Source organism: Dromiciops gliroides, chromosome 6 (genome assembly GCF_019393635.1).
Source record: "Dromiciops gliroides isolate mDroGli1 chromosome 6, mDroGli1.pri, whole genome shotgun sequence".
Classification (NCBI taxonomy): Eukaryota; Metazoa; Chordata; class Mammalia; order Microbiotheria; family Microbiotheriidae; genus Dromiciops; species Dromiciops gliroides.
The window spans coordinates 21,290,933-21,304,658 of NC_057866.1; the positions used below are offsets into that span (position 1 = coordinate 21,290,933).

At 32.2% G+C, this 13,726-nt stretch overlaps 1 protein-coding gene across 1 annotated transcript; it reads right to left on the reverse strand.

The window, feature by feature from the left end:
* Nucleotides 1-8,890: 8,890 nt before the first annotated feature.
* Nucleotides 8,891-12,801, reverse strand: LOC122731134 (olfactory receptor 4A47-like). The gene is made up of 2 exons (XM_043971025.1): nucleotides 12,787-12,801; nucleotides 8,891-9,844 (listed from the first exon to the last, which is right to left on the reverse strand). The coding sequence occupies exon 2, from the start codon at nucleotides 9,842-9,844 to the stop codon at nucleotides 8,891-8,893; it is 954 nt and encodes a 317-aa protein (XP_043826960.1). The 5' UTR covers nucleotides 12,787-12,801.
* Between the last annotated feature and the right edge of the window lie 925 nt (nucleotides 12,802-13,726).

Consider the following 13,726-nt stretch of genomic DNA (forward strand, 5'->3'; position numbering starts at 1 on the left):
TGCAGTTCTTCTTCACGCCTGTCAAACTGATGCTCCTATAATACTGTTCTGACTAATTTGGACCTACCCTTAATAAACTTCAGAGGGTTCCTATCACTTCTAGGATTTAATACAAAATACTGTTTGATGGTCAACGTTTTTTCATATTCTGCTCTTCTCTTGGCTTTCTAAGATTTATATACTTTATATCTCTTTCTCATGTATTCTATGATCCAATGACACTGACTTGCTATTTCTCACAAAGGAATGTCCATAGTCCTGCTTCAGGTATTTGCTCTTGCTGCTCCTAATGCCTAATTTTTTTTTCCCTCCTCATCTCTGTATCTTAGCTTCTTTCAAGTCTCAACTAAAATCCCTTCTCCTACAAAAAACTTGACCTGAACTCCCTTTAATTCTAGTATTTTTCTTTCATTGATTATTCCCCATTTGTCCTATATGTCTTGTTTATAAAGGTTGTTTTAATGTTGCCTCTTATATGAGAATGTGAGTTCCTTGCGAGTGGGGAGAGTACATTGTATTTCTTTGTATCATCAGAGTTAATAGTAGGCTTGGCAAAAAGTAGATATTTAATAAATATTTATTGATTAATATTATATTACATCCAAACTGGCCTACTTGTTGTTTCTTATGCATTATATTTAATCTCTTGCCACCTTGACTTTGCACAGCAGAATTATGTAAAACATTACGATATTAGTCATTTTTTTACAAGAAAACGAATAAAAGAAAAAAAGGAAAGTGAAAAATAGCATCATCAGTTTTTTTCTTTGGAGGTGGATAGTATATTTGCTTCAAGAGTCCTTTGGGATTATCTTGGTCATTATATTGCTGAGAATAATTAAGTCATTCACACTTCTTCATCAAACAATATTGCTGTCTATGCACACAGTGTTCTCTTGGTTCTGCTCACTTCACTATATATCAGTTCATATAAGTCTTTTCAGAACTTTTTGAAATCATCCTACTTGTCACTTCTTATATCACAATAATATTCCATCACTATCATATACCGCAGCTTGTTTAGCCATTCCCCAACAGATAGGAATTTCTTTGCTTTCCAATTCTTAGTCACCACAAAAAGAGCTGCTATAAATATTTTCATAACAATAGATGTTTTTTTTCTCTTTTGGGGGCTGTCTTTGAGATATAAATCCAGCAGTGGTATTGATGGACCAGAGTATGCACAATTCTATAGCCCTTTGAGCATAGTTCCAAATTATTTTCCAGAATGGTTGGATCTTTTCACAACTCCTCCAACAGTGGATTAGCATCCCAGCATTCTTACATACCCTCTAGCAGCCAATATTTTCCTTTTTTGTTATATTTGCCACTCTGATAGGTGATACCTCAGAGTTGTTTTAATTTGCATTTCTCTGAAAAATAGTGATCTAAAGCATTTTTTTCATATAACTATAGATAGATTTGATTTATTTGTTTGAAAGGTGCCTGTTCATATCCTTTTACCATTTATCAATTGGGAAATGTTTTGTATTTTTATAAATTTGAATGAGTTCTCTATATATTTGAGAAATGAGACCTGTATAAGAGATACTTGTTTCAAAAATTCTTCCCCAGATTTCTGCTTGCCTTGTAAGGTTTTGTTTAAGGAAAAAAAAACTATTTTTAAAATCGTCTACAATCAAAATTACATATTTTATATTTTGTATTAATCTCTATATCTTCATTGGTCCTAAATTCCTCCTCTGTCCATGAATCTAACAGATAAATGATTCCATGTTCTCTTAATTTGTTTATGGTATCATCGTTTATGTGTAAATCATGTACCCATTTTGACCTTATTTTTGTATAAGATGTGAGATGTTGGTCTATACCTAATTTCCACCATACAGTTTTCCAGTTTTCCAAGGAGTTTTTTGTCAAATAATGAATTTTTGTTCTAATGGGTTCTAATGATATGAAAACAAAACAAATTTATAAAAATACAAGTCACCAGTTTTGGCAGTAAACATTGTTATTTTATTAATATATTATATCAGTAACAGATTGACTGCATGTCTCCTTAATTTTTCATAGTCTCATGCCCTCATACCTATACTGTCTTAAGAGAGAGAGCCAAGCCAAGAAAGCAGACCAAACGCCAGCCAAAAGATAGCTAACTCATAGTTTCTTCAATTTTTATCTTCTTTTGATAGAGGTGGATCATTATACATTGATAAAAGCTAATTGGTTTGTATCATTGAATTCCATTGGTTGACATGACTGAGGGTGGGCTAAATAAAAATGAATTCTACAGATGACATCAGGGAGAAGACCCTCATTCAAGTTCCTTAAGGCAAAGTCCACTATCTGGGTGTGGTTTGATCCCAGTAGTTCACTTAGCTAGACAAAAGAATCAATCTCCATTTTTTTTGTTCCCTTGGAAGAAAAGACTGAAACTGATTTCTGGTTCCCTCCCCCCAAGAAATTCATTATTCATAGTTATTTTCTCAAAAATAGAACTTCTCAATTTCCATAAATTTAGCATACACTCTTCCATAAATACATATCCTATTAGTGGGAAGAGTATACAAATCTATGTAAACTTTGGCATACATATACCTTCATAGAGGGAGAGAGGAAGAGGGAGAGGAAGAGGGAGAAGGAGAGGGAGAGGGAGGGGGAGGGGGAGGGGGAGAATATACATATAAAGCCAGAGTGCTGTCACTGAAGTAAAAGTTAGAAATCTGGTGCTCCAGGGATGTTAATACCTATTGATAAAACCATTGCTTTTATCCCATATAGTATGCTCTCATCTAGGAAATGTTTGCCATCTCAACTGGCCTTTTAGTCTCTATTTGCCATACAGTTTCTCCTGGACAGGGCTCTGCTACACTCATCATCTTTGCCTCAAGGTCCTTTGTTTCTCTCAGGTTGTAACTAGGCATTATTCTGTTGGGCACAAGATTGTAAGGTTTCTGGCTCCTCTGGCAAAGTTATATAAGGTTACCTTCAGGACATTTCAGGAATATCTTTTGGAGCAGAAACAAGAAAGTTTTCCTCTGCTAAGGGAATTCTGAAGGTGCTTTGGTCAGTTAGACAATGATCCACAAGACCCATATAAGATGATTGAAAAACCAAAAAGAATAAGAAAAGAAACAAGGGGGGGGGTGAATCAGACAATGGAAAAGGAGGAAGCAGGAAAGGGGACCAAAAAGAAAAGAAGAGTAAGCATTAAGAAAACCTAGTATAAAGTGAATATTAAATGAAAATCTTACTAAAATGTCTTCATTATGTTATGTTTGTGTATATAATTACATCCACATACTTTTTATCATGTGCACATTCTCTAAGTTTATAATATATGGGCATGTATTTGTGTGTGTGTGTGTTTGTGTGTGTGCATACACATGCACACAATATAGCTGGCCAGCTAGATTCAAAATAACCTTTTTCTCTACATATATACATACATATCTATTAACTATAGCTATATTACTATTTATATGAATGTCTGTCTGTTTGCTGTCTGTATCTCTCTCTCCCTCTCTCTCTTACACTCTATATTCTTTTACCTGCTCATCCAACTATTTTCTATATATCTAACTATATCACCCATAAGATGTGTCATTTGCAAATTGATCAATCAATAGATAGGGATAAAGATAGATGTACATTGAAGAAATTAGAATAAATAAGGAGGACAAAAATATCCCTCTTCACAGATTATATGATACTATGCTTAGAAAATCTTAGAAAATCAACTAAGAAATCACTTGAAATTATTAACAACTTTAGCAAATTTGAAGGACAAAAAACTAAACCCACATAAATCAGCATTTCCACATACTACCAACAAATTCCAGCAGCAACAAATAGAAAGAGTAATTCCTTTTAAAATAATTGTGGACAATGTAAAATACTTGGAATCTCCCTGCCAAGACAAACCCAGGAACTACATGACTAGATCCATAAAACACTTGTCTCACAAATAAAGTCAGATCTAAGCAATTGGGAAAATATTATTTGACCATGAGTAGGCCAAACAAATAGAATAAAAATGGCAATCCTACCTAAATTAATTAATTTATTTAGCACTATACCAATCAAACTATCAAAAATATTTTATATATCTAGAAAAATAATGAAAAATCATCTGGAATAACAAAAGCTCAAGAAAATCAAAGGAGTTGATTTTAAAAATCAATGAAAAAAAGGTGATCTAGCAGTACTAGATCTCAAACTGTATTATAAAGCAGCGATTATCAAAACAATATTGGGGCAGCTAGGTGGCACAGTGGATAAAACACTGGCCCTGGATTCAGGAGTACCTGAGTTCAAAATCGGCCTCAGATACTTACTGGCTGTGTGACCCTGGGCAAGTCACTTAATCCCCATTGCCCTGCAATCAATCAATCAATCAATCAATCTATCAATAAATAAATAAAAATGATATGGTACAGGCTAAAAAATAGAGAGGTGTGTCAGTGGAATAGAAGAGGTAGAAATTACACTGTAGTAAATTACCATAGTAATATAGTATATGATAAACCCAAAGATTTAAGCTTTTAGAACAAAAATTCATTATTTGACAAAAACTGCTTGGGAAAAATGGAAAACTATGGCAGAAACTAGGTATAGACAAACATCTCACATCTTATACTAGAAAAAGGTCAAAATGGTATATGATTTACACATAAAGGATGATACCATAAAGAAATTAAGAGATCATGGAATCATTTATCTGTCAGATTTAGGAACAGAGGAAGAATTTAGGACTAAAGAATGTATAGAGAGCAATACAAAATGTAAAATAGATAATTTTGATTATATAAAATTTAAAAAAAAGGTTTTGCACAAACAAAAGAAATGCAACCAAGATTATAAGGGAGGCAGAAAACTGGGAAAGAGATTTTGAAATAAGTATCTTTTATAAAAGCCTCATTTCTCAAATATATAGAGAACTCATTCAAATTTATTAAAAAAAAATGTCATTTCCCAATTGATAAATGTTCAAAGGATATGCACAAACAGTTTTCAGACAAAGAAATCAAAGCTATCTATAGTCATATAAAAAAATGCTCTAGATTACTGTTGTTTAGAGAAATGCAAATTAAAACAACTCCGAGGTATCAGCTCAGGCCTATTAGAGTAGCAAATATAAAAAAAAAAAAAAGGAAAATATTGGCTGTTGGAGGGGATGTGATATAGCTGGCATGTTAATCACCTATTGATGGAATTGTCAAGGAATTATGCCCACAGGATTATCAAACTGTGCATACCCTTTAATCTAGTAATAACACTGCTAGTTTTATTTCCCAAAATATCCCCCAAAAAAGAAAAAACAAAGATGTATTTGTACAAAAATATTTATAGCAGCTCTTTTTGTAGTAGTTAAGAACTGGAAATCAAAGGAATGCCCATTAATTGGGGAATGGCTAAACAAGGTATACAGTATACGGTATATAATTATGATGGAATATTATTGTGGTATATGATTATTAATGCTATATAATTTTGATGGAATATTATTGTGCTATCACTACCACCTAATCTTATAAGATTAAATCAGTGGTCAAGCAGAATGACTTCAGAAAGGCCAGGAAATACTTGTATGAACTGATGTATAGTGAAGTAAGAAGAACCAGGAGAATATTGTGCACGGTGACAACAATATTTTTTGATGAATATTTGTGATTGACAGCTAATCTCAGCAATACAATGAACCAGGACAGTACCAAAAGACTATCGATGAAGCATACCATTTTCTTCAAAGAAAGAACTGATATTGATTGAACACAGACTGAAACATGCTATTTATTTGCTGTCTTTCATTTGTTCTTTTATCCATGTTTTCTTGTATAAAATGACTAATGTGGTGTTTTACATAATTGCACATGTAAAATCTATATCTGATTACTTAATGCCTTGGGGAGGGAAGGATAACAATTGGAAAGCAAAAATTTAAATAAAAATATTTATTATTTTAAAAGTGAGAGAGATGTACAGATACAGTTAAGGTAGAAATTTTAAAAAAGACAGATTCAGGATCTGAAAATTGAAAGTATTAATGACTTGGAATCAGAATTAAGAAGAATAACCTGAATATTATCTGATATGGTACACAGTGTTTTAACTATCTTAAGGCTTTTCTGTCCAAGAAGGCAATCTGTTTGGTATTAATATTAACCATATGATTCTCTATGAATATGAATGTTGGAATAACACCACATGTAAAGAGTAAAGAAGAAAGGTATTCCAAATAAAAATCAAAAGATTCATGGCAAGTCTAGCACAGTGAAAATATGAATTTCATATGATGAGTGAATAAATGAAAAGGAAACAAGGAAGAGGGTAAAAAGTAAAGAGGTGGAACATGCATGAATCAAGGATAATGGATATACTTCCCAATTATCATGTGTGTAAACTCAACATATTAAAAAATGAGAGCAAAGACTCCATTATGTTGAATGGATCATCTAGGAATCATTTACAAAAGCACTTGAAAAATAATAACACATCATCCTGAGGTGATTGGAAACATTTTTCTTTGAAGGTAAGGCAAAATTTCATAAAATAACAAAAATGTTATTATATAGCATTAACAATTTGAAAATACCATTTAACTTACTAAAGTTCAGATAACACATAGTCTTCATGGATGTATATGATTTAATGTATATACATATTTATATTTCTATATAACATTTTCCCCACAAGGTATTCACTATTACCAACATAATATGCTTTATTCAAGATGTTATATAATGTAATAATACCTGTTTAAGCTGTTATAGAATAATATAGCTTGACATTATACATGAAGTTAGTAGAGCTATATGTAGAATTGAAGCAATAATATTTTCATCAATAAAGACTACATCTACATTTATATGTATCTCTTCACTCAGTCTACTTATCATTTATTTCCTCTATCTATCCACCCATTTTTCCCCCAAATACCTACTTATCTTCAACAAACAAATCATATGGATGATGAATTTCTAAGATGGAATGTATACCCTCTTGAGGAATATAATTCACATTCTGTGGTTCGGGTAAACCGAGCCATTTTACCTTAAGCATAACACTTCCAACTGAACAGACAATTTTCTGAGAAATCACGAGGCATTAAAGAAATTCTTACAGCAAAGAAATTCTAAGTGGGGATGTGGGAGGTGTCAGAAAGAAAGTGATTCCTTTCTATACTTATTCAGGAACCATGTTTAGGGCCTCAAGAAAACAAAATCTAACCTTCCATTATCTATCTGTATCACTACTTGATTAGTGTAATCATTGACTTACCATTAAATAAAAGATATATAAATGTTAGCAACTATTTCATTCATTATCACCACTACTACCACAACCACCACTACCATCATCATCTTATCAAGTCCCAGCTCTATGCAGTGTTGGAATAGTAAAAAACAACAAAGGATGGCAATTTCAACTCTTGGTGTATCTAGAGTTGGTGATCAATGAAGATAATGTAAGGAGATTATGATAGTAGTGAAGGACATTACAGTAGGCTTTAAAAAAAAATACTACCATGAAATACACATTTAGAATTCTTTTGATTGCCTGAAATATGCAACAGAAATTCACAAATACAGAGAGTACAAATTGAGATCTCACTATTTTTAGAGGAAATACCTAATCATATGAGATCAAATCAGTGGTTAAGCAAAATCACTCAGATAAGACTTTGATCTACAAAATAGCAAAAAGTTTCTAATATTTACACCACAAATGCACATAATGTTAAAGCAACATTGAACAGTTTTCCAAGTACAGAAACTGGACAGAAGGATCAAAACTTTATGGAAATTAGAAAACTAATTTAAATTGTTCTATTGCCCTCACTGCTTTTGGAGTTGTATTGAAGATGATTTCTTTGAGATTATGCTTGGGATGGATTTACATTCACCAATATTGTTATGCAATGCCAAAAAAAATCTATTTTATAACATCACAGCTATGCAATAATCTATAGCACATAACATTAATATTAAAACAAATAAAAACAATCTCATAATATCTTTTTCTATGACTGTTTCTATCAGAACCCAAAGGAAAAAACAGAACTAAATTATTTTTGTCACTATTCATAATAATAACAATAAATTTGGGGAGTGGTCAAATAATTCATACAGTGTCAGTGTCAGAAGAGACTGAAGCCTGGTTCTTCTATAGTATAGGCCCACAACACTATCTACTATACCCTGCTACCTCTCTTTTTGAAAAATATAATATATACCGATTTATACATTCATTAGTGACATTATTACTTAATAAAAATATTCAGAATATTTGAACATGTTATTTAATTTAAAAATCATATCACATCTTTTTGCATGTTTAAGATGGACATATATGATTAAAAATTCCCATTTAAAACAAAATAGTCCAATATTCCTAGAATTTTATCACATAAGCTCTGAGGTACAGTTTTAGTGTAACAAAATTAAACATTACATACAGACCTGGTTGATTTACATCGAAAACTTAGAGCAGTAATAACTTCAAGGTAACAGAGAATTTAATTAGTCTTTTTTTTCTTTAGAATATCCAATGCCACACCACAAACACATCATTGTTACATATTAATTCTCATCATTAAATATATTTGAGCAATGTTATTCACAGAATGAACTTTGTATCTTTGTTAGAACCAACTGTTTTAATTGTTTAATAGTTTCATTTGATTAAAATAAATTCATATTTTCCTGATAAACCATGATAATTATATATATATATACATATATATATATATATATATATATATATATATATATATATATATATATATATATATATATATATATATATATATATATATATATAGTTAAGGGGCTAAAATTCTAGCTAGTCTGTCTAAAATATCTAATGAGTGGTCGCCAATAAATTATAAGCTTTAGCAAGAGTTTTGTATCCATTCTCTTAAGGAGCATCATTGCTTGGCCCGGACCTCCAATACTTTACTGCCAGGTATCACTTTTCTGTTCCAAAGCTTCCTCATGGCATTTTTCATCTCTGTGTTTCTCAGGGTGTAGATTAAGGGGTTTAACATAGGAGTGATGACAGTATAAAAGACAGCTAGAGATTTATCAATGGGGAAAGTACAGACTGGCCTAACATACACAAAAATACAAGGAACAAAGAATAACACAACAACTGTGATGTGGGAAATGCAAGTAGAAAGGGCTTTTTGTCGACCTTCCAAACTTTGAGTTTTCAAAGAGTGTAGAATGACCCCATAGGAGATAACCAATAAGAAAAAGATAATTGTGCATATTGCTCCTCCATTGGCAACCACCGAGATGCCAACCATATAGGTGTCTGTACACGAAAGTTCTAATAAAGGGTACATGTCACAAATGAAGTGATCAATTATATTGGGTCCACAAAATGGGAGCCCAACAATAAAAAGGAGCTGAAGTAACGAATGCATGAAACCTCCAATCCAGGACACCACCACCAGCAGAACACATACACGCCATCTCATAATGACTAAATAATACAAAGGTTTACAGATGGCTACATAGCGATCATAAGCCATAAAAACAAGGAGAAAAACTTCAGCCCCACCAAATATGTGTTCTAAGAAGAGCTGGGCCATGCAAGCTTGGAAAGAAATGGTTGCCTTTTCATTAAGCATGTCTAGGGTCATTTTAGGGACCATGGCAGTGGAATAGCTGGCATCCATAAAAGACAAGAAGGCAAGAAAGAAGTACATAGGGGATTTCAAGCTCTTACTTCCAGTGACTGTTATCACAATCAGACTGTTGCCCACCATTGTAAAAATATATATAATTAAGAATACAGCAAATAATATTTTTTGTGCCTCACGATTTTGGGTAAGCCCCAGGAGGACAAATTCAGTGACATTGTTCCTGTTTTCCATGTTTGTTTGTTTGTCTGTTTGTTTGCTTGGGGGGGAAGAAGAATCAGTGTTTATTGAATGTAACACAAGCCTTGTAGTTAAGGGAAACTTGAGTTCAATTCTGATATCTGGCCCTTTCTATGGACAATCTGCTTAATCTTTATGGGCATCAGTTTCCTTTTCAGAATGCTGGTCATAATAGTGAAGCCTTTCCTATGTCACTGAACTTTTGTAGGAGGAAGGGAAAGAAGAAATCATAGATGTTCTATTTCTAAATTTTCATCTCACAAACAAAAGTTAGTTTTTCTTCTGTAGTTACAGCAGTCAGATTTTTCCTATAAAGATAATGATGAAACATAAAAATTTTATTTATGACTCTTTATATCATTTTTTCTCAATATATCTCCCACTAAATCTGAAATTATGTGAATTATGCCTTACCCATAGTTTCTCTTGGTAATAAAGGGAAGAAGGCACACCTTCCAAAGTATTTCCTGTGACAAATTTGAACATTATAATGATGTCAATTTTGGGTTTTTCATTCAATTGTTTTTTTTTATTTATAGTATAATCATTGTAGCTATTTTTTCCATGTTCTGAATATTTTACTCTGCTTCAATTCATAAAAGTCTGTTAATGTTTCTCTAAATTTCACATATCCTTTTTTATAATAACACAGACATATTTTCATATTTAAATATTTGATAATAAACAGGCATATATATATTTAGTTTTTTGCTACTACAAAAAATATTTCATAACTATTTTTGTGCATTAAGGACCTTCTCCTGGAATCTATTTTAGTGTCTACCTAGAAATGAGTTTCACCACTTCTAATGGCATAAGTATTTTAATTTCTTTTTAGAAACACAACCTTTAAAATGAAGCATCAGTGCCCTTCTAACATTTATGAGAAACTTCCATTTCAAGAATCTAATTTGTTCTCATGAAAGAAGAAAATAGTGGTAGCAATTAGAGTGGAAAAAGAGGCTAAAGCACAGCAATGTAAGATGATCATTCAAGCTCTGTTATCACCTTAATGACAACATTTATATTTTTGAGTAATTAACTACTCTCCTTAAATAAACTGAGGTAATTCAAATGACTCTCCGTCACTATAGAGTTAAATACTAATGACATCTTGTTTCATTCAATCAATTGAGATTTATTACATTGTAACAATAAGGATTTTTTCTTCTCAATACCCTTATTAAAATGTAATTAATCTATCAAATTATCATTTTAAGCTCTTATTGACACATTTCCAAATATAGGTTTATTAAATCCTAAGCTAGAAGTATGCTAAATAAGCACAGTTCTTTTATTATTAAAGTGATTATTATACAGGACACACAAGTGTTATATAAATGTTAAGATATAATTACTGCGGTTATATAATTATTATGATCCTCATCATCTATGCATCATCATATATTTTAATAGGGAAGAAAGAAGCAAAAGAGATCATATAATTTATGTGCTGCTTCAGAGTTTGTCTGAGGCTATTATCTTTTCTTTATAGCCAAAACCAGATGACGAAAGCACTATTCTTAAATGAAGAACAGATGTCATTTTCTGAATATTTTCCTAGGTCTTTATGTTTTTCTAGTTATTTTTCAAAGATACAACTTCACAATGAATAATTCTGTAAAGTGTCCCATGGCCTTACATTTTAAAATAATCAGCTAAGTTATCCAATTTCTTCATTTATATGCTTAATTACTTTAAAAAAAAGATTTTAAAGATTGCTTATTTGAGAAGAAGACAACCAGGGTTTTTTGGCAGTAGTTTAGTTCTTTATTCGGACAACGTGACTCCCATTTCTCACTGAATCAAGTGAAAAACATTCATTCAGTTTAGATCCTACTTTATAATCTTAAAGCAAATCATAGTTTGGGATAGAATCAGAACTGTGAATGACATTTATAAATATATTACCTCTCTATGAAGTAAATAGTTCCAAGTCATGCATTCTGATGTTTTCCTGAAACATGGCTTCTTTGGGCAATAAGAACACCATTCACCACCATTCACCTGTCACCACAGAAACAGAAAAGTCCACAGTAATGCATTTCAGTTAAAAAGATGTACATGAGTTGAATTATTTCAAATTTTACCTTCTGTTCCTTCACATCAGTATTTTTTAAAAATAATTGCGTGTTCTTAAACTGTGAAGTTGATTCCATGGGTGTCCATGGAAATAGTGGTGACCCATACCTTTTTGTCAATAGAGGAATATTTTATCCATGTAACATAAAAACACCATCTTATGTCTGTGTAATAATAATAATACTGTGTTTTTAAAATTCCTTCTCTAATTAAGTCCTTTGAGAAATCTGCCCAGAGCACTAAGGACAGTCCATAAAGTCCTTCAGTTCAATGTCTCTGGAGATATCTGAGATTTAATACTCTTAATTGTAGAGTCAAGAAAAAATGTGTCCAAAGGAGAAACCAGTAGGGAAAATTTCAAGAGAAATTACTATTTCATTACATAGTCAGGGCTATTAAAACTTTAGGTGGTTGCTTAAAAGTTGCACCGAGGGGCAGCTAGGTGGTGCAGTGGTTAGAGCACCGGCCCTGGAGTCAGGAGAACCTGAGTTCAAAACCGGCCTCAGACACATAACACTTACTAGCTGTGTGACCCTGGGCAAGTCACTTAACCCCAATTGCCTCACCAAAAAAAAAAAAAAAAAAGTTGCACCAAAAGACAGTTATAGGCTCAGGATTCTAATCTCTTGAATAGCTAATTTGCTACAGAATTTAGAAAATGTGAAAAAATGCATCCATCATGTACATATGGATAAATTAACTTTTCTGAGCTGGTGCTAGGAAGATAAATAATAGAATTACTAATAATACATTTATTAACTTTTCAACTTCAGTAATTCTTAGTACTGGAATGACATTTACATTATGCTTAATATTTCATACAAATCTTAAAAGTCAGAAATTATCTAGCACATGAGTCTTAGAGAATGTGGAATAAACTATTATTGGATGAGCAGAACTGTCATTTTATTTGAATTAGAGTGTAAAAGAACTGAGGTACAAGGCTATTTTTTACCATTTAATTTTTGCCCAATTACATGTAAATACAATTGTCAACATTCCTTTTCAAAATTGAGTTACAAATTCTCTCCATCCCTCCCAACAAACCTCATTGAAAAGGAAAGCAATTTGATATAGATTATACATGTGTAGTCATGCAATACATATTTTCAAATTAGTCATGTTGTAAATAAAACAGGCAAAAATAAACACCTAAGAAAAATAAAATTAAAAAAAGAACTATGGTAGACTCTATAAATGGATGCCTTCAGTTCTTTGTCTGGGGATGGACAACCTTTTTCCATAATGAGTCCTTCACTGTTTTCTTGGATCACTGTATTGATTAGAAGAGCTAAGTATAATATCACAGTTGATCATCACACAATGTTGCTGTTACTGTGTATAATGTTCTGGTTCTGCTCACTTCACTCAAAATAAGTCCACTTAAGTCTTTCCAGGTTCTTCTGAAATCTGCCTGCTCATCATTTCTTATAGTACAATAGTATTCTATTACATGCATATGACACAACTTGTTCAGCCATTTCCCAATTGATGGGCAACCCTTCAATTTCCAATTCCTTGCCACCACAAAAAGAGCAGCTACAAATATTTTTGTACATGTGGGTCCTTTTCCCTTTCTTATGATCTCTTTGGGATCTGGACCTAGTGGTATTACTGGGGCAAAGGGTAAGCACAGTTTTATATTCCATCGGGTATAGTTCCAAATTGCTCTCTAGAATGGTTGAATCAGTTCACAACTCCACCAACAATGCATTAGTGTTCCAATTTTCCCACATCTTCTCCAATACTTATTATTTTCCTTTTTTGCCATATTGGCCAATCTCATAGGTGTGA